General features: G+C 44.8%; 1 protein-coding gene across 5 annotated transcripts in view; it reads left to right on the top strand.

The window, feature by feature from the left end:
• cep295 (centrosomal protein 295) overlaps positions 1-22,488 on the top strand; it is a 174,635-nt gene that overhangs the window by 51,602 nt on the left and 100,545 nt on the right. For 4 of the 5 annotated variants that reach the window (XR_011595663.1, XM_070891985.1, XM_070891983.1 and 1 more), the window contains exons 10-12: positions 16,037-16,309; positions 17,107-17,213; positions 19,420-19,719. Coding sequence is in view for 4 of the 5 variants with exons in the window: in XM_070891985.1 (XP_070748086.1) it covers positions 16,037-16,309; positions 17,107-17,213; positions 19,420-19,719 (680 nt within the window). In the remaining variant the exon portion in view is untranslated. The remainder of the gene's footprint in view (positions 1-16,036; positions 16,310-17,106; positions 17,214-19,419; positions 19,720-22,488) is intronic. The other variant, XM_070891984.1, reaches the window with a different exon arrangement.

The raw sequence follows: 22,488 nt of genomic DNA, 5'->3' as shown, positions 1-22,488 counted from the left end.
ATCTTATAGAAACATTTAAAATAATGAAAGGGATAGACAAGATAGAGGCAGAGAGGTTGTTTCCACTGGTCGGGGAGAACTAGAACTAGGGGACACAGCCTCAAAATACGGGGGAGCCAATTTAAAACCGAGTTGAGAAGGAATTTCTTCTCCCAGAGCGTTGTGAATCTGTGGAAATCTCTGCCCAAGGAAGCAGTTGAGGCTAGCTTAATTAATGTATTCAAGTCACAGATAGATAGATTTTTAACTAATAAGGTTATGGGGAGCGGGCAGGTAAGTGGAGCTGAGTCCACGGCCATATCAGCCATGATCTTGTTGAATGACGGAGCAGGCTTGAGGGGCTAGATGGCCTACTCCTGTTCCTAATTCTTATGTTCTTATGTTCCACTTGGGCCAGGGATTCCCAGGTGCTGGTGCGGATGTTACACTTTATCAAGGAGGCTTTCAGGGTGTCCTTGAAGCGTTTCCTCTGCCCACCAAGGGCTTGCTTGCTGTGTAGGAGTTCCGAGTAGAGCACTTAATTCGGGAGTCTTTTGTCGGGCATGCGGACGATGTGGCCTGCCCAACGGAGCTGGTAGAGTGTGGTCAGTGCTTCGAGGCTGGGGATGTTGGCTTGGGCGAGAACACTGACGGTGCGTCTATCCTATCAGTGGATTTGCAGGATCTTGCTGGTGATACTTCTCCAGTGCTTTGAGGTGTCTGCTGTATATAGTTCATGTCTCTGAGCCATATAGGAGGGAAGGTATCACTACTGCTCTGTCGACCATATGCTTGGTACCAGACTTTGACACGGGTGTCCTCGACTCAATCCCGCAGCATGCTACCTGCCACCATTTCCGCAAAACCCCAGCCCTGCATGACGTAGAAAAGGCCATCCGCCAGCTCAAGAACAACAAGGCATCAGGAGCAGATGGAATCCCCACTGAGGCACTGAAGTATGGCGGAGAAGCACTATTGGCACAAATGCATGACCTCATCTCTCATCTGGAAGGATGAGAGCATGCCAGGAGATCTCAGAGATGCCGTAATCATGTCCATCTTCAAAAAAGGGGAGAAGTCCAATTGCGGCAACTACAGAGGAATCGCCCTGCTGTCTGCCACTGGGAAAGTCATCCCAAGAATCCTCCTCGACCGTCTTCTCCCTGTGGCTGAAGAACTCCAAGAGTTACAATGCAGATTCCGTCCACTAACGGGGTACTATGCCATATTATAAAAAGGATAGAAAGGCACTGGAAAGGGTGCAGAAAAGATTTACAAGGATGATACCAGAAATGTGAGGGTACACCTATCTGGGAAAGGATGAACAGGCTGAGGGGTGACCTAATAGAGGTCTTTTAAAATTATGAAAGCTTTTGATAGAGTAGATACAGAGAGAGTGATTCCATTAGAGGCCATCAATATAAGATAGCCACCAAGAAATCAAACACTGAATTCAGAAAAAACTTCTTTACCCAGAGAGTGGTGAGAATGTGGAGCTCGCTATCACAGGGAGTAGTTGAAGCGAATAGTATGGATGCATTTAAGGGTGGTTAGATGGAGAAGGAAATAGTTATGCTGATGAAGTTAGATGAGAAAAGAATGGAGGAGGCTCGAGTGGAGCATAAACACTGGCTTGGGCTGAATGGCCTGTTTCTGTGCTGTATGTCCTATGTAATCATAGAATCTTGGAGCACAGGAGGCCATTTGGCCTTTCATGCCTGTGCCAGCTATTTGAAAGAGCTTGTCAATTTAGTCCCACACCGCAGCTTTTTCCCCATACTCCCAAGAACATGTCCAGTTGTCTTTGCCAGGTACCTGTGGAATCTGCTTTCACCACCCTTTCAGGTCGTGCATTCCAGATATTGACAACTCTGTGTAAAAACTCCCTCTCATTTTCCCCTTTTGTAATTTTACCAATTTAAATCTATGACCTCTGGTTACCAACCTACTAGCCAGAGGAAACTGTTTTTCCCTACTTGCTCTATCAAAACCCCTCAATTTTGAATGCCTCTATTGAGTCTGCCCTTCTCTGCTTGAAGGAGAACAATCCCAGCTTCTGCAGTCTCTCCACATAACTGAAGTCCCTCATCCATGGTATCATTGTGATGAATCTCCTCTGTACCCTCTCCAATGTCTTGGACATCCTTCCTAAAGTGTGGTGCCCAGAATTGTACACAATACTCCAGTTGAGGCTTATCCAGTGATTTGTAAATGCTAAGCATGACTTCCTTATTTTTGCACTCCTATTTACAATGCCAAGTACCCCATATGCTGTCTTAACTGCCTTATCAAATTGCACTGTTGCCTTACATAAATTGTGAATAGCACCCCCAAGTTCTTCTGTTCTTGCATACCCCTTAAGATAGTACAATTTAGATTATACTGCCTCTCCATGTTCCTTCCAAAATGCATCACTTCAAACTTATCTATATTAAATTGCATCTGTCATCTGTCTGTCCACTTCACCAGCCTGTCTATGATCTCCTGAAGTTTGCTATAGTCCTCACTATTTATTAAATTGCCACATTTTGTATCATCCGCATTGTACTGCCTATACCCAAGTCCAGGTCAAAAAAACATCCGCTCACCACTACTCCCTGCCTCCTATCTCCCTTAGCCAATTATGTTCCCAAGTTACTGCCATCCCGTTAATCCCATGTGCTTCTACTTATCCGAGTAAATCTGTTGTGTTATTTTATCAAGTGCTTTATGAAAGTCCATGTATTGGATGATTTCGACTTCAATATAGGGGGCATGATTAAGAAATTTGCAGATGATACAAAAATTGATCTTGTGGTTGAAAGTGAGGAAGAGAGCTGTCGACTGCAGGAAGATATCCATGGACTGGGCAGAAAAATGGCAAATGGAATTCAATCCGGAGAAGTGTGAAGTAATGCATTTGGGGAGGGCTTACCAGGTATGGGAACACATAATAAATGCTAGGATACTGATAAGTGTAGAGGATCCACCGATCCTTGAAGGTAGCAGGATAGATATACAAGGTGGTTAAGAAGGCATACAGGATACTTTCCTTTATTAGCTGAGGCATAGAATATAAGATTAGGGAGGTTATGCTTCAACAGTATAAAACACTAGTTAGGCCACAGCAGGAGTACTGCACACAATTCTGGTCACCACATTACAGGAAGGATGTGACTGCACTGGAGAGGGTACAGAGAAGATTTACAAGGATGTTGCTAGGACTGGAAAATTTTAGCTATGAGGAAAGACTGGATACGGTGAAGGGGACAGGGCAGGTTGAGAAAGCGGTTAAACATTATACAGGATCCTGGGCTTTATAAATAGAGGCATGGAGTACAAAAACAAGGAAGTTATGATGAATCTTTATAAAACTCTGGTCTGACCTCAACTGGAGTATTTTGGGCACCACACTTTAGAGAGGATGTTAAGGCCTGAGAGGGAGCACAAAAGATTTACCACAATGGTTCCAGGGATGAAGGAGTTCAGTTACGTGGATAGACTGGAGAAACTGGGGTGGTTCTCCTTGGAGCAGAGAAGGTTGAGAAGAGATTTGCTAGAGGTGTTCAAAATCATGAGGGGTCTAGACCGAGCAGAGAGAGTACGAAACTGTTTCCGTTGGCAGAAGGGTTGAGAACCAGAGTACACAGATTTAAGGTGATTGGCAAAAGAACCAAAGGTGACGTGAAGATAAACTTTTTTACGCAGCGAATGGTTAGGATCTGGAATGCACTGCCTGAGAGGGTGGAGGAGGCAGATTCACTCATGGTTTTCAAAAGGGAATTGGATAAGTATCTGAAGGAGAAAAATTTGCAGGGCTATGGGGAAAGGGCAGGGGAGTGAGACTAGCTGAAGTGCTCTTGCAGAAAGCTGGCACTGGCTTGATGGGCTGAGTAACCTCCTTCTGTGCTGTAGCCATTTTGTGAATCTAGGCTGGGGTTCTTTTGGAACAGAGGAGGCTGAGGGGAGACTTGATTAAGGTGTATAAAATGATGAGGGGCCTAGATAGAGTATATAGGAAGGACCCATTTCTCTCAGCAGAGAGGTCAATAACCAGGAGGCATAGATTTAAAGTAATTTGTAGAAGGATTCGAGGGGAGTTGAGAAGAGGGTGCTGGGGGGTGCCTGAAATTCACTGCCTGAATGGTTGGTAGGGCAGAAACCCTCATTGCATTTAAAATGTAATTGGGGGTATGCACTTGAAGTACCGTAACCTACAGGGCTACTGACCAAGAGCTGGAAAGTGATTAGGCTCGACAGCTCTCTTTCGGCCAGCAAATGGCCTCCTTTTATAGAATGAAATAAAATCATAGAATGGCTACATCACAGAAGGAGGCCATTCGGCCTGTCCATCCTGTGCCAACTCTCTGCAAGAGCACTTCAGTTAATCCCACTCCCCTGCCCTTTCCCTGTAGCCCTGCAAATTTCTTTCCTTCAGGTACTAATCCAATTCCCTTTTCAAAGCCACAATTGAATGTGCCTCCGCCACCCTTTTCAGGCAGTGCATTCCAGATCCTAACCACTCGCTGCGTTTATTTTTTTTTTAAGTTTGTCCTCAAGTCGCCTTTGATTCTGCTGCCAATCACATTAAATCTGTGTCCTCTGGTTCTCGACCCTTCCACCAATGGGAATAGTTTATCTCTCTCTACTGTGTATAGACTAGCAGCATTCTGAATCTGAAGTGGAAATGCAGTTTTGAGAAGCTAGTGATTTAAGGGAGCACTTCTCAGCTGGGAGCTTTGATTTGACATCAGAAGTTGTCAACTCATCAGCTGATTCAATCGCCACTGACCTGCGTCAGACGATGTTTAGGCACAGCGGGAAACCAGTAGGCAACCTGTCAAATCTAAAAAGCTGGGGGGGAAAAGAAATTAAGTGGCTGTAAGCAAGCCAATAATTATTTTAATTTCCGCCACTGCGTGTCAGGTCTGCTCAGCGCTGACAGACCCGACATATGGTAAAGGCGCATGGTGGCAGATCCCGACAGGGAAATATTGCAAATGTTTTTTTTAAGAGCTAATGATGTCAATGAAATCCAAGCAGGTGCGGTAGATTTGCAATTAAGGAATCAAGTGGTTCAGGAGAAAATGAAAGCTACTCGGTCAGTCATGATTGGAGCAGAGAATTATAGGGCCTGAGTTTGGTGAAACCTAGGCCCCAAGTTTCCACATGATTTGCTCCTGATTTTTAGGAGCAACTGGTAGAGAACAGAGTATCTTAGAAATCGGAATTCTCCACATTTAAGTTTTCTGCAGTTCTAGTCAGGTAGAACAGTTTCACTTTTGAACAGAATTTTTTCTTCAAAAGGGGGCGTGTCCGGCCACTGACACCTGATTTGAAAGTTTCCACAGTGAAAACGTACTCCAAACTAACTTAGAATGGAGCAAGTGAAGATTTTTGTACGCTTGAAAAAACCTTGTCTACACATTAAAAAATCAGGCACAGGTTACAAATTAGGCGTCGGGAACGAGGTGGGGCGAGGGGGGGGAAGGGAAGTCATTAAATTCTACAATCAATCCTTAGTTATACTTATACAAATAAATCCAACATGAATAAAAATTTGCAAGAAGCCTCAGTGCTTGAGGCAGCGGTTTGCCGTCTGCACCGACCGATGGCAGGCGGAGAAAGCAGCAAGAAGCCTCGTACTTAAGGCAGCGGTTTGCCGTCGGGACCGACCGACGGCAGGGGGAGAAAGCAGCAAGAAGCCTCAGTGCTGATCATGGAAGGGCAATGTGGTTTTATTAAAAAATGTTAAAAATTGAACAGCTACAAAGAATTTGAATAGTCTCAAACAAGTGCATGTGTCCCGTTTATCACAGTCTATCTTTAATTACAGAATGAGTGGTGGGGATTGAAACGGTAACGAGTTGTAAAGGCTGAATTAAAATGCACAGTTGCTGCAGTATCACTGGTTAAAGAGCCAACATTAATTCAGCAGGTGATTTATTCAGCAGTGCTGCTAAAAGCACTCTCTCACACACAGAAATATCAAGAAAATTAAAATGCAAACCTTTGCAAGGGTTCAATAAACAAATTTTCACTTTTTCTGCAGCACTTTTTAAAATGGCCGAGTGCCAATGTTTACTTTAGACTGCGCCAGCGCGCACGCGCATGGTTGCCGGCACCAAGAAGCCTCATTTAAATTGTACCCGCCCCCTCCTACTTACAAAATCGGCGCGAGTGGTAGGCTCCGCCCCCTGTGCGCGGCGCCAAGCAGACATCGAGCTCCAAGGAGCTCGAGAATACCGCGTTTTTTTTTCAGGCGCCGTTTTCGGCGCGAGAAACAGGCGCCCAGCTCTGAGGGGCGCCTTTTTCACCGCGTGTGGAAACTTGGGACCCTAATTACTGTCCAAAGGGCCGCTAAGATCCTGATGATACTTTGGGCAGAAGTTTGGTGAAAAAATGTGGGAAAGACTGCCCGGTGGCAAAAATGGGTCTTGCACATCGATTCTGGGCAGCAGCGGGTGGTAGGTCCCATTCTGGGCGCAAAGTACCGCTGAGGACAGAGTTGGGCCCAGGGAGGGCGGAATGGATTTTTTAAAAAAAATTTCACAACAATTTTTTAAAAATGCACCAGAAATCCTTCAGGGACCCCATTCACTAAAATCCTTGCAAAAGAAATAAAGAAAAGAAGTGCACTAACTTTTTTGCAGATCTACATACTTGCCTCCACAAGGCACTTTCTTCTGCTGGAGCGGAGGACCGCCCGGACCAAGCTGGCAACTCAGCAGGCAGGGGGACTCTTGCGGGCGTTGCATGCCGACGGACGCCAGCGGACAGTCTCCAGCGGTCTTCTCTCCCCGCCGGCGTGAGGACCTGACGAGAGCGCCCAAAAACCATCGAGACTGCTGGCGGAGGGTCGACCAAACTCGGACCCGTAGTATCTTGGTGAATTGGTTAACCCAAGAAAGCTTACGGATGCTTCCTTCTCTGACATACTACAGATATTGGAGAATCATTTTGATTCACAGCTTTTAGAAACTGCGGAGAGCTGCAAGTTTGTAATGAGAAACCAAAGGCCTGATGAAACCATTAGTGAATACGTTGTTGCCATAAGAAAATTGTCTCTACTCTGCAATTTTGGAGGATTCCTAAACTGGGCTCTTCAAGATAAATTTGTGTGGATTAACGGATGAACTCATCCAGTCAAAATTGTTAGGTATAGATGATCTATTTTTTGAGTGCGCTTGCAAGGTACCCCACCTCTGTGGAAATGGCAGAAAAAATTATATGGAATTTCACCCATTAACGGCAGTAGTAACAGTTCACAGCCACAAGGCTGTATAGGTGTAATGGCAACCATACCACAGAACATTGTCTGTTCAAGTGGGAAAGGGGACACATTGCAGCCTCATGTAAATCCAAGGACAGGCCTAATGATAATCAAAGACTTCACTGGGTGGCAACTGATCAGAACAGTGTAGGTTTTGGTGTATATGCAATGAAGGGCAAGGCAGTGCATTCCTTATGTCAGGATTTCAGAATGTTCGTACTGATTAATAATCGATGGATCAATATGGCAATGGATACAGCAGCTGATTGCTCAACGAGTCGGTATGTATTGCAAGAATTTCAGTGGCATACCACTAAAGGCAAGCTCAACGAAGCTGAAAACATATTCGGGGAAAAATTGCAGACGCTTGGACAAATGGAGTGTATAGTAAATTACCTATTTGTTATATTGAAATATGCTAATCAGTCGACACTTGTGTGCAAAGATTGGCTAAGAGTGCTTTGTTTGGATTGGTACAGTATTCATACAGCTCGAGGCGGTTTATCGAGGATTGCGGGTAGATGAAAATGGTCTTCAACCAGTTAAGGAGAAAATGCGAGCCATCATGATGGCTCCGGAGCCGGAAAATGTTACTTAATTGCGATCCTTTTTAGGCATGGACCAATATTATGTTTGTTTCCTTCCTGGACGAGTAATGGTGCTCCTACCACTCCATTATTTATTAAAGACAAGTGTGCGTTGGATATAGGACAAAGAGCAACAGAATGCATATGACACATGCAAGCAACGCTTGAGCAGTAGTGCTCTTTTCGTCCATTATAATCTGACTCATGAATTAAGACTAGATTATGATGCCTCTGGGTATTGTGTGGGAGCAGTGATTCAGCCATGTTATGCATGATAGTCAGGAAAAAACGGTTGCCTTTGCATCGCGCATGCTTAACAAAAGCGAACAAAATGATGCCCAGATTGAGAGAGAGGCTTTGGCAATTATATTTTATATTAGAAAGTTTCACCAGTTTCTTTTGGGACGCCAATTCACATTATTAACCGATCACAAACCATTACTAGCTATCGTGGGCCCAAAAGCAGCAATTCCATCTATGGCAGCTTCAGGGATGCAAAGATCGGCTATTTTATTGTCTCAGTAAGATTACAAAATCGAGTATTGCACATCTAAGCAGAATGCAGTGATGGTGCTCTTTCAAGGTTGCCTCGTGAAGTTTCTGAAATTGGCCGCGAGTAGTCGATTTTTACTCTGGAAAGTTCTCATCAACATCGATTCACTACCTCTGTTATTGCAGAGGGCACACAGAAAGATGCCACGTTACAGCAGGCCGATGAGCACACCCAGTGAGGGCGATCTGAAGATCGGACTCATTTAGACGAGGGAATAAAGCCCTTAATTTGTGCCAGCGATAATAATCATGTGAGCAGGGATGTCTAAAATGGGGCTCGAGAGTAGTCATTCCCAGTGCAATACAGGCCAGTCTTGAAGGAACTTCATGGTGGCATCGTAAGCATGAAAGCGGTGGCCCGGTTTTGTTTATTGGCCTGGGTTAGATAAAAGACTTCGACGTCTAAATTCGGTCCTGCCATTTTTGAGGCGGTGTCATCGGCTGAGTGCTGATTTTAACGCCATGCGGTAGGTGCCGCTTCAAACTGCAAAATTCAGTTTTACCGCCCAAAGATGAGAGAGCAGCGCTAAAAGTGACATTGCACACTCATCCTCGGGTGCCAACGGAGCAATATCTCAGAAGGCCTACTGAATTTCCTGACTGTAGGCTACTAGCATGCGAGATGAAGAAAATGAATTTTTAAAAAGTTTCCAACAATTTCCCTCACCCATACCCACACTTCCCCACTGGTCCCATTCATACGTAATGCTAAAAAAAATAAACAGAACATAAGAACAGGAGTAGGCCATCTAGCCCCTCGAGCCTGCTCCGCCATTCAAAAAGATCATGGCTGATCTGGCCGTGGACTCAGCTCCACTTACCCGCTCGCTCCCCATAACCCTTAATTCCCTTATTGGTTAAAAATCTATCTATTTGTGATTTCAATACATTCGATGAGCTAGCCTCAACTGCTTCCTTGAGCAGAGAATTCCACAGATTCAGAATTCCACAGATTCAGAACCCTCTGGGAGAAGAAATTCCTTCTCAACTCGGTTTTAAATTGGCTCCCCTGTATTTTGAGGCTGTGCCCCCTAGTTCTAGTCTCCCCGACCAGTGGAAACAACCTCTCTGCCTCTATCTTGTCTATCCCTTTCATTATTTTGATTGTTTCTATAAAATCACCCCTCATCCTTCTGAACTCCAACGAGTAAAGACCCAGTCTACTCAATCTATCATCATAAGGTAACCCCCTCATCTCCGGAATCAGCATAGTGAATCGTCTCTACCCCCTCCAAGGCTAGTATATCCTTCCTTAAGTAAGGTGACCAAAACTGCACACAGTACTCCAGGTGCGGCCTCACCAATACCCTGTACAGTTGCAGCAGGACCTCCCCGCTTTTGTACTCCATCCCTCTGGCAATGAAGGCCAACATTCCATTCGTCTTCCTGATTACCTGCTGCACCTGCAAACTAACTTTTTGGGATTCATGCACAAGGACCCCCAGGTCCCTCTGCACTGTAGCATGTTGTAGTTTCTCCCCTTTCAAATAATATTCCCTTTTACTGTTTTTTTTTTTTTCCCCCAAGGTGGATGACCTCACATTTTCCGACATTGTATTCCATCTGCCAAACTGTAGCCCATTCGCTTAACCTATCTTAATCTCTTTGCAGCCTCTCTGTGTCCTCTACACAACCCGCTTTCCCATAATCTTTGTGTCATCTGCAAATTTTGTTACACTACACTCTGTCCCCTCTTCCAGGTCATCTATGTATATTGTAAACAGTTGTGGTCCCAGCACCGATCCCTGTGGCACACCACTAACCACCGATTTCAACCCGAAAAGGACCCATTTATCCTGATTGCTTTCTGTTCGCCAGCCAATTCTCTATCCATGCTAATACATTTCCTCTGACTCCGCGTACCTTTATCTTTTGCAGTAACCTTTTGTGTGGCACCTTATTGAATGCCTTTTGGAAATCTAAATACACCACATCCATCGGTACATCTCTATCCACCATTCTCGTTATATCCTCAAAGAATTCCAGTAAATTAGTTAAACATGATTTCCCCTTCATGAATCCATGTTGCGTCTGCTTGATTGCACTATTCCTATCTAGATGTCCCGCTATTTCTTCCTTAATGATAGCTTCAAGCATTTTCCTCACTACAGATGTTAATCTAACTGGCCTATAGTTACCTGCCTTTTGTCAGCCCCCTTTTTTAAACAGAGGCGTTACATTAGCTGCTTTCCAATGCGCTGGTACCTCCCCAGAGTCCAGAGAATTTTGGTAGATTATAACGAATGCATCTGCTATAACTTCCGCCATCTCTTTTAATACCCTGGGATGCATTTCATCAGGACCAGGGGACTTGTCTACCATGAGTTCCATTAGCCTGTCCAGCACTACCTCCCTAGTGATAGTGATTGTCTCAAGGTCCTCCCTTCCCACATTCCCGTGACCAGCAATTTTTGGCATGGTTGTTGTGCCTTCCACTGTGAAGACCGAAGCAAAATAATTATTTAAGGTCGTAGCCATTTCCACATTTACCATTATTAAATCCCCCTTCTCATCTTCTAAGGGACCAACATTTACTTTAGTCACTCTTTTCCATTTTATATATTGGTAAAAGCTTTTATTATCTGTTTTTATGTTTTGCGCAAGTTTACTTTCGTAATCTATCTTTCCTTTCTTTATTGCTTTCTTAGTCATTCTTTGCTGTCGTTTAAAATTTTCCCAATCTTCTATTTTCCCACTAACCTTGGCCACCTTATACGCATTGGTTTTTAATTTGATACTCTCCTTTATTTCCTTGGTTATCCACAGCTGGTTATCCCTTCTCTTACCGCCCTTTTTCACTGGAATATATTTTTGTTGAGCACTATGAAAGAGCTCCTTAAAAGTCCTTCACTGTTCCTCAATTGTGCCACCGTTTAGTCTGTGTTCCCAGTCTACTTTAGCCAACTCTGCCCTCATCCCACTGTAGTCCCCTTTGTTCTTAACCACTTGCCTTGATCCCTGGACACTACCGCCCCGGGATCCTCTATGTCCCACCAGCTTTTCCAGGCTGTACGAACGCCTGCTGGTAAGGCCACCGTACTTGGCTAACTCCGCAGTCGCGGCGTCAAGGGGGCGTTCCACGCTCTGATGTCACCATGTGGGTGGTGGCATAGCGTGCAGCAGTACGTCTTGGCGGCACCCCCACTGCCCAGCTAAATTTACAGTGAGCCCAGAAACAGAGTTGAAAATGGCAAGTCAACACAAATGGGGGACAATTATTCGGGTATGTGGCACCAAGCAGTACCTGGTCAAAATTGATGAATACATCAGGAAGGTTCATGTGGATCAAATATTTCTAGTAAGTGATGCACCTTTGGTAACACGAGTAGATGATTATGAGTCTGACTTGGATGATGATCAGAGTGAGTTGGTAGGTCCAAGTACTTCAACGGTCACATCGTCCATATGCCCATCAACTCTGATGCAGCCAACTGAAGGCGGTTTTGCGGGTATGCTACAATGACGCAGAGACTCTGTCTTCCAGGGGGGTGGGGGTGGTTCAGTTGAGAAGGTCAATGAGAAAATGCAAACCAATTAGACCGGCTATTGATAACTGGGAATACCAAGATCTTAAGAAGAACATTAATAATCGGACAGATGTAAGGATTTCAAGGAAACTCGAGGACACAGGACGATAGAGGTCAGGAATCTTGGGCTACACGCCCTGAAAACAGAAATTCCCCAAAACAGACTCCTGAGTCAAATAAAAAAATATAGAAAACGGGCATAGCCTGCCAATTGTCATGAAATGGAGGCCGGAGCAGGAGGAAGCAAAAAGATTACAACAAGATGCTCAGACTCAGCTGTCGAATTTGTAAAATTGTAATCATAAGTAATTTTTTGAAATATTTTATAAATACCTTGCGTCTAAAAGAAAGAGGGGGAGAACAGTAATGTATGCTCACGGGTATGCAGAGCTTGTTGCATAGTGAGTGGCTTAGCCACACGTGATGTTCACAAGACTCAATAAAATCCCAGTCAGTTGGGTCTGGGGTTGTTAATAAACCAACTAGTTCTTAATAGCGATGTGTTGCTATGAATTCTTAAGCAAAACACCCAAGTGCCTATTTTTGTGTGTTCGTTGATATGATTGCAGTAGGATGAGGGTGATTGTGAGGGGTGGCTAGTGAGAGGAGGGTTTGATAATGTAGATAGAGAGGGATGGGTGGAGGTGCAATGTAACTTGGTGTGAGTAAGGGTGTGCAGGAGTCGAATAGGGAAGAGTGATGAGGATGTGATTAGAGGCACAGCAGGATGAGGTTGTGTGGCATTGAGCTAATGTTTCGTGATCTACTGAGATAATTGAAACATTTGCAACTCTGCATCCAGCTCCTCCTGACCACATCCCTGCTTGTGCCCTCCTATGCAATGTGCAACCAGGCTATGTTGATCTCCTGGAGAGGTCTCTTCTGCTCATGGGAAGGGAATGTGATGCAAATGTAGTGATGCAAATGTAACGCCCCTCTTTAAGAAAGGAGAGAGACAGAAAGCAGGAAACTATAGACCGGTTAGCCTAACATCTGTCATTGGGAAAATGCTGGAGTCCATGATTAAGGAAGCAGTAGCAGGACATTTGGAAAAGCACAATTCAATCCAGCAGAGTCAGCATGGTTTTATGAAAGGGAAATCATGTTTGACAAATTTGCTGGAGTTCTTTGAGGATGTAACGCACAGGGTGGATAAGGGGGAACCAGTGGATGTGGTGTATTTGCATTTACAGAAGTCATTCGATAAGGTGTCACATAAAAGGTTACTGCAGAAGATAAAAGTTCATGGGGTTGGAGGTAATATATTAGCATGGATTGAGGATTGGCTAACAGAAAACAAGAGTCGGAATAAATGGGTCATTTTCTGGTTAGCAAACCGTGACTAGTGGGGTGCTGCAGGGATCGGTGCTAGGGCCTCAACTATTTACAATCTATATTAATTACTCTCGGTCCCTTCAACCAAGTTATGTAGCCAAGTTTGCTGATACAAAGATGGGTGTGAAAGCAAATTGTGAGGAGGGCACAAAATCTGCAATGGGATATAGACAGGCTAAGTGAGTGGGCAAAAATTTGGCAGATGGAGTATAATTTGGGAAAATGTGAGGTTATCCACTTTGGAAGAAAAAATAGAAAAGCAAATTATATAATTTAAATGGAGAAAAATTGCAAAGTGCTTCAGTACAGCACCTGGGGGTCCTTGTGCATGAAACACAAAAGGATAGTATGCAGGTGCAGCAAGTGATCAGGAAGGCAAATGGAATCTTGGCCTTTATTGCAAGGGGGATAGAGTATAAAAGCAGAGAAGTCCTGTTACAACTGTACAGGGTATTGGTGAGGCCACACCTGGAGTACTGCTTACAGTTTTGGTCTCCGTATTTAAGGAAGGATATACTTGCATTGGAGGCTGTTCAGAGAAGGTTCACCAGGTTGATTCTAGAGATGAGGTGGTTGACTTATGAAGATAGGTTGAGTAGGTTGGGACTATACTCATTGGAGTTCAGAAGAATTGAGAGGTGATCTTATCGAAACATAAGATAATGAGAGGGCTCGACAAGTTGGATGCAGAGACTATATTTTCACACATAGGGGAAACTAAAACTAGGGGCCATAGTCTCAGAATAAGGGGCTGCCGATTTTTAAACTGAGATGAGGAGGAATTTCTTCTCTGAGCGTTGTAAATCTATGGAATTCTCTGCTCCGGAGAGCTGGGAGGCTGGGTCATTGAATATATTTCAGGCGGAGATAGACAGATTTTTGAGCGATAAGGGTTATGGGGAGCGGGCAGGGAAGTGGAACTGAGTCCATGATCAGATCAGCCATGATCTTATTAAATGACAGAGCAGGCTCGAGGGGTCAAATGGCCTACTCCTGCTCCTATTGTGTTCTTGTGAAGAGGACCTCCCTTTGTGCTGAGACTTCCTCTGGGGGTCATGGGAGAGCTTGGGTTCAGCCGTGCACCTCTGCAGTGCTTGTCAGTGTTTGTAGCACTACAGTATTGTAGAACACTGACAGCACAAATGTCAAAATAAATTTTGCCATGGTCCCTTTAAGGAAACCATCTGATGATGCATCATCAAATGAGGTCACTAGACCTGGTTCCTCTAATTTGCCGGGAAACCTACTGGACGAGTGGACAAGCTCAATCAAGGAAATTCATTTCAGTGGCCTGGATGGAGACCACAGCATCGCTTGCCGACGTTAAGTGGTGGATGGTGGAGTGCACAGCATGGGCATTCACTGAACCAAAATGTGGGAGAAATAGATTAGGTACACACAGGCTGGTTGAAAGAGTTAGGTTTGAGAAGATTTTTGAAGTTGTAAAGCAAGGGGTGTGGGGTGATGGGTTAGTAAAGTATTTCAGAGAGCAGGTCCATAATAGATTAATGTTCTGTCACTAGTGATGGAGCAGGAGAACACCCAAAGTTGTACTGAAGCGTGAAGGGTACAAGCTGGGATGCAGAGATAACGTGGAGTGAGCCCAAGAAGAGATTTGTGTCAAAGGCCAATATGTTGGTGGCGGGGGGGGGGGGGGGGCGGTGAAGGGAATGGGGAATCATTGATAGCTCCAATTAATCCCACCAAACATCCATAAACAGAGTATATATCACAAAATGGAAAAAGTTTGTGCAATACTGTACAGGTACTATGATTTAATTGCTTCTATGTTCTTTATGTTTTGGAGCATCTATTAGTGGTTTAAAACCTAGTTTGTTTCGGTTCTTGTTTGGACGTTTGGCTTTCATGACCCATTTGTGTTTAGTGCAATAAAGGATTATCTGTTAATGCCCCATTTTAAGAAGCTATTTGGAAATTGTGTCCATTTTGACCTTTTCTCTCGTTTCCCAATTTGAACATCAACTTTGTTAAGATTTACAAACCAGGTCTTGTAGAGGTACAGGTTGGGATGTTTTGTGGTAAGTGGTTAGTTTCAGATTGGCTTCAGGTAAGAATGAACTAGCGTAAATGAGCAGATTCTGCTATTTAATTCACGATCATATGTGCCACCATTTACATGCAAAATCATGGAAATATTTTCTTAATGTTGAGGTAGATTTTATGCACTGGTGCTCGTGTGTAAAGATGTGCATGTCAGGAATTTAAACAAATTTGCTCGCACGATTTTCTAGCCATTAATTTTAACAATGCAGGAGACTCCATGAGAAATCTATTTTCATTCGCTGTCATAGGCTTCAATACAGGGAACCTAAGTAGGGGTAAGAAATGAAATTGTGTATTTTCACTTTGCGCAAAGGGTGAAATGTTTTCGAATAAGTTGCTCGGGATGACTGCTGAAGCAAATGCTATAAATTGGGTTCAAGAGGCAACTGGATATATTTCTGGAGGTGGAAGGGGTCCTGTGATATGATGAGAAAGCAGCTGGGGTAGAATTGATCAGTCAAAAAGGGATGGGCTTATTGGGTCTGAAGGCATTTCTTTAACCCTATAAATAAAATTGTTCTCCATGTTGTATAGTACAGCACGTTGAATAATACCACTAATGTACTACACATTTGCATCATCCATATGTTTGTTTGTATTCATGTTTTATTCTCTGGATCATCACATTTTTAGGATATTTTTGTTTAATTTTCAGTAAGGTAAATGAAACAATTAGTAGAATGGTTTAGAAAATGTTTGCACATGGTAACTAATTTTACCTTTTTTTTGCTACTATGAAGTCCCACCATTGGTAATATCCAGTCACCCTTCTGCAAGCCCATCTAAGGCAGCCTTAAAGAAACTATTTACCAAGATAAGGACGCAAAGGAATCATTATACATCAAAGCCCGAACCAAAGGATGTAAACAAAGATATGACCATTGAGTCTGGTTCGAACACAAGTGAAGAAAGCGAGCAAAGAACTTCAACAAAATCCACAGCCAACAGGGATGCAAGTGAAGAGCATCCAGAAATGCAGTCAGTGCTAGTTCATGCCAATCAACGTAAGTGTGGTAAGAAATGTTAAATTTTGATTCCTTTTTGTAGACTGCACTTTCATCCAAACTAATTTTAAAACTAAAGATTTGTAACATTACAGTTTTAGAAATATTGTTTTTTTAAAATCAAATATTATTAGAATAGAATTTCAAATAAGTTCAACTTGATGCACTGCAGGTTTGATGGAAAATAATTAATGGGCTAGATTTTTGGTTTTCAGCGAAAACTAGTTTTACGCCAAAATTACCGTTTTTTTTCTGCGGTACCTTTTTTAGGCCGAACTTTCGGCCTTTACAGCATCGGTAAAGGAGGCGTTGCATGACGATTCGCTGTGTAAACTGTGAGTTTCGGCACCTTTGGTCCAGGGCTGGGAACGCTGCGAGAGAGGCCTTGGGAGGGGGGGGAAAATAAAATTCCAATAAACATTCACAAAACCCTTAGCTACTAAATCGCTGAAAAATAATTAAAAAAATAAAAACTTTAACTTTTAAAGTTATTCATACTTACCGCTGCTGACAGGGCTGTACCGACAGGTTTGACATGTCGGTATTCTTGGTGCGGCGTACAAGTCAGAAGAGTGCCGGAAGTGCGACTCAAACGCAATCTGCATTGTTGCACGTCAGTGTGCTTCTCCATGGCAGTTCTTGGAAGCGCCGCTGCAAAGAGGTACCCAAGGATCCCACCGACCGGATTTTCACCGCGGAGGGTCAAATCGCAGTGAAAACCCGGTTGCAAACCTGGTGAAAATCCGGCTCAGAATGTTTATATCTTGTATTTGTGAAGCATAATCTATGCTGTTCTGCTTTTATAGAGCAAAACGAAGTTTCTGAAGATACCGTAATGGCTGGAAATACAACCTTATGTCATCCGAAAGAGCAAGCGAGTAGAATTAGATCTGAAGTAGACAGAAGGAAACAAGTATGTTCGTGGAAACTCAAAAGAAAAATATTTGCTAAGTTCTAGTCATTTTTGTGCATTTTGTTATAATCTCTTCCCACCCTCAAAGAAAAGTAATACTCTTCCGACATGCAACCAAGTGCAAGTTAGCACTGCTGCATGCCCCACTGAACTTGTATTTGAAATTAATTTGTCAGCTTCTGATAATTTAGAACTAAAATTGTGCCTCTTTCCAGATCAAGATTACCATAATTTTTACCATGCGGAGTTCCTCAAATACATTTTATTCTCCTCCTATATCAATAATGCTGATGCTTTGTGAATTGGTCATCTGGATAAGTCTCTGACACTTAACTGCACTGGCAATCTAGCTGAGAATTTGAAAAAAACAAAGCTAAAAATAAATATTTTAGGCTGGATTTTCCTCTGGGTGGTTTCGCTACCAGTGTGGGTCTTGACGGACTTCTCCCAGCCATACCGGCCCCCACCATATATCTTGACTGATTTCCTGGTTCTAATCACATGGAAATCCTTTTTTGGCTTTGAAGGTTTTACCTTACTACTATAACAACAACAACAATGTTTATTTATATAGCGCCTTGATGCTTCACAGCAGTATTATAAGACGAAACAGATAAATTTGACACTGAGCCACATAAGAAGAAAGTACGACAGGTAACCAAAAGCTTGGTTAAAAGAGGTAGGTTTTAAGGAGCGTCTTAAAGGAGGAAGGAGAGGTTTAGGGAGGGAGTTCCAGAGCTTGGGGCGCAAGCAGCTGAAGGCACGGCCACCGATGGTTGAGCAGTTATAATCAGGGATGTTCAAAAGGGCAGAATTTGAGGAGCGCAGACATCTCGTGGAGTTGAGGCTGAAAGAGATTAGCGATAGGGAGAGGCGAGGCCATGGAGGGATTTGTAAACCAGGATGAGAATTTTGAAATTGAGGCGTTGTTTAACAGGGAGCCAATGTAGGTCAGCCATCACAGGCGTGTTGGGTGATCGGGACTTGGTGCGAGTTAGGACAAAGCCCTTGTGGAATTGCACAATTGTACAGGATCCACGGAACAAATTCCTCTCCTTCAACCAACTCCAGTTTTATCTACCAGATTCATATAATGGTCTAGTATCTCTGCAAATATTTGCAATCATAAAACCCCAATCAATGTGCTCGGTTAGTACCAGCAGAGCTGCTGTTTTACTTGAGGAATGTTGGAATGATCATTTTTTTTATTGCTAGCTTAGAGTTGTATTCGTTCTTGAAATGGAAGCTTCCTTCACATTTCAAGATCCCCTTTTGTCCAGCTGTCCAAGGGGCTGCTTTCTATAAAGGCTTGAGTTTATTTTTTTTTAATTCTCATCATTGTGTTCAAATCCCTCCATGGCCTTACCGTTCCCTATCTCTGTAACCTTCCCCAGCGCTACAACCCTTCATTATCTTTTCACTGATTTTCTTCACACCACCATTGGCGGCTGTGCCTTCAGCTGCCTAGGCCCTAGTCGCTTGAATTCTCTCCCTAAACCCCTCTGCCTCTCTACCTCACATTTCTCCTTTTAAGTTGCTCCTTTAGACCTGTCTCTTTGACCAAGCGTTTGGTCACCTGTCCTAATATCTCTCTCTGGTTTGGTGCCACATTTGGCTGATAAAGCTCCTGTGAAGTGCCTTGATGTTTTACTATTTTAAAGGTGCTATATAAATGCAAGTTGTTGTATCACATTTTATTTTTATTTTCTACTTTCTTCGGAAAATAACCGATTTGGCAATGCAGGGAAAATGCTTTTGTGTGATGTGGTGTAAGGGCAATGCCTTGACATTGAGAGGGTCTGCATTCTCGGTGATTTTCCTCATTGTTGCCCTGGATATATGTACTCCTGTGGTATCTACAGTGCAAATATTTTTTTAACAAAAAGAGAGTTTTTGGTAGGGCACAAGGCTTGAATTTGTGCTTGTCGGTATGGTGAGCAGAACATTTTCCCCAGTAATTCCGTCAACATCAAGCATGTTACAGCATGGTTATGGTGCAATAAAGTTCTTTCCATACATCCAAACTTCAGAGTTACAGAAATGTGATGGTAGACTTGAGTCCCAGTTCGAACCTGTTGTGTCATCCAGTCTTTCCCTTCAATGTTTTCATGAAAAAGGTATGGGAAGAAAGGGGTGGAAATTGAATTCATTAAATTAAAATTTTGATATTAATGTATACCTGTCTCCACTTTTGTTTTTTCATTAGTTGCATGAATTGGAACAACAGAAGCAGCAACAGATGGCTTTTCTGTGGCAATCTGAACAGCAGAAACTGACCCTAGAAGCTCATTTGCAGAAAGCTCAGTTACAGCAGCAATACGGAGAAACTCAAATGCAAGTGAGACTGAGGAGCAATTTGGAAAAGCAGGCACTGCAAGAGTATGATCAGATAAAAGACCATTTGGGACATCGGGTGGAGAGGAAAGATAATGCTGTGAGTGAACAAGGTACTTGGAGACCTCAAGCTGCACACATGGATATAGACCACCCACATCTGGATGCTGAGGTGAGTGAATTGGATTTCTGCTGCAGGCTTTAAAAACCTGCATTTTCTGGGCCCAAGTTTCGAGCCGCGCCTAGAACGGCGCAGTGCCGACCTGGACGCCCGTTTTTCACGCCACAAAGTGCGCCTAAAAAAAACCTCCGTATTCTCCACCTCCCTCCAGGTCCTCTGGCCCTCGGCGCAGCGCAGCAGGAGCTGTAGGGGGCGGAGCCAGGTCCCTGCGCTGAAAACAGTGCAGGGACCTCTGCACATGCGTGCTACAGTGGGCGCGCAAGTGCAGTAGCTCCAGGCGCCCGAAACTGTGTGGGAGGGGCCCAAAGCACACAGCCCCTAGCCCTGGCCGAATGGCCTCACTGGGGCTGTGTGAATAAGGCTCTTCCCACGGCCAGCTCCTGCTTCCTCTCGACCTGACTCGACTCCCGCTTCCGGACCCGACCCCCCCCCCCCCCCCCCCCCGACTCCCGCTCACGCTTCACTCTTTTCCCCCCCCCCTCCAGGACCTGACCCGACTCCCGCTTCCCCGGACCCGACTCCCGATCCCCCCCCCCCCGACTGGACCCGACCCTGGACTGGATCAGACCTGACCTCCCTCTCCCTCCCTCCCTCCCCCCCCGAACCGAACCGACCTCCCTCCCACCAACCCCCGACCCGACCCAACGCCACCTATCTGTAAATCTGGTGCTGGGGACGGGCCCTGCCCGAAGTCTCGGGCCCGGCCCGTTCAGCCTCCCTTCTTTCTCCCCCCCCCCCCCCCCCAATCTTCTTTCTCTCTTTCCTCCCCCCCCCCCCCCCCCCCCCAATCTCCTTTCTCCCCCCCCCCAATCTCCTTTCTCCCCCCCCCAATCTCCTTTCTCCCCCCCCCCCAATCTCCTTTCTCTCCCCCCCCCCCCAATCTCCTTTCTCTCCCCCCCCCCCCAATCTCCTTTCTCTCCCCCCCCCCCCAATCTCCTTTCTCCCCCCCCCAAATCTCCTTTCTCCCCCCCCCCCAATCTCCTTTCTCCCCCCCCCCAATCTCCTTTCTCCCCCCCCCCCAATCTCCTTTCTCCCCCCCCCCAATCTCCTTTCTCCCCCCCCCAATCTCCTTTCTCCCCCCCCCAATCTCCTTTCTCCCCCCCCCAATCTCCTTTCTCCCCCCCCCAATCTCCTTTCTCCCCCCCCAATCTCCTTTCTCCCCCCCCAATCTCCTTTCTCCCCCCCCAATCTCCTTTCTCCCCCCCCAATCTCCTTTCTCCCCCCCCAATCTCCTTTCTCCCCCCCCAATCTCCTTTCTCCCCCCCCAATCTCCTTTCTCCCCCCCCCAATCTCCTTTCTCTCTCCCCCCCCCCCCCCAATCTCCTTTCTCTCCTCCCCCCCCCCCCCAATCTCCTTTCTCCCCCCCCCCCAATCTCCTTTCTCCCCCCCCCCCCCAATCTCCTTTCTCTTTCTCCCCCCCCCCCAATCTCCTTACTCCCCCCCCCCCCCAAATCTCCTTTCTCCCCCCCCCCCCAATCTCCTTTCTTCCCCCCCCCCCCCAATCTCCTCTTCCCCCCCCCCCCCTCCCCTCCATCTCCTTTCTCCTTCCCCCCCCCCCTTCTCCCCCATCCCTCCCCTCGCTGTCAGAAACACAGACACTGACAGACAGAGAGATAGAGACACACTGGGCGGGGGCGGGGCGGGAGGGGCATCCCAGCATGCTGTTGGAGGGCTCCCGGTGCTACAGTCGATAAGTAGAAAATGTTTTATTTATTGATTTAAAAAAAAAATTATTTCTTATTAATTTTTTTTTGATTGATTTATTGATGTATTTATCATTTATTATTGATGATGGCTCTTTCTTTATTTGTAAAACTGAAGTGTTTAATGTTTGTAAACTTCCCTTTAAACCCCCCCCCCACCATTCCCTACGCCTGATTTGTAACCTACGTCTGATTTTCTAAAGTGTAGACAAGCTTTTTTCGAGCGTACAAAAATCTTCACTTACTCCATTCTAAGTTAGTTTGGAGTAAGTTTTCACTGACGAAACTTTGAAAACAGGCGTAAGTGGCCGTACATGCCCCCTTTTGAAAAGAAAATTCTGTTCCAAAGTGAAACTGTTCTAACTGACTAGAACTGGAGCAAACTAAATGACGAGAATTCCGATTTCTAAGATACTCCGTTCGACACCAGTTGCTCCTAAAAATCAGGAGCAAATCATGTGGAAACTTGGGGCCATAGTCTCAGTTTATTGCGTCATAAAATGAGAGCAAACTTGACCTGACAATTTTTTCAGGATTTTGAATATCCGTCGTTCAAATGCAAGTAATAATAGTTTGCTGATCATGTTGGTTTAACATGAAACAGCAATTAATAGTTTTTGTGATTCTGTGTGTAGTATTTTACAAGCAATGGTATGTTCTGGCTGTTAAAAGTGTAAAAGACCAGTGATTGAGGATGTGGTGTCACAGGTGAGAGATTTTAATTCGTTTGTTTTTATAGAATCCTTTTTGGAGTGCTCTCAATGGCAGTAGCCCATTGCTAAAAAGATAAAGACTTTGTGTGAAGTAACTTTTTCTTGCGGCTCTGTGGCTCTGTCAAGTGACGCCATGTCATGATTCCCACACTTCCCCCACCAAGGCACACGTACCTTGAGTGCTCTGGACCTCCTGGTTGATACCTTCACTGTGGTGGCTGGCACATGTGCTCTATTTGGAGGCCTGCTTGTCTCCGTTCTCTGTGTCACAACACCTTTCACACACCTACCTGATCCTGGCAGTCATCTCTGACCTGGTACACATACCTTGTTATATACCCTAG

This window comes from Pristiophorus japonicus, chromosome 10 (assembly GCF_044704955.1).
Source record: "Pristiophorus japonicus isolate sPriJap1 chromosome 10, sPriJap1.hap1, whole genome shotgun sequence".
NCBI lineage: Eukaryota > Metazoa > Chordata > Chondrichthyes > Pristiophoridae > Pristiophorus > Pristiophorus japonicus.
Note: the sequence above shows the minus strand (reverse complement) of the source record. Positions and strands in the feature narration are given on the sequence as shown.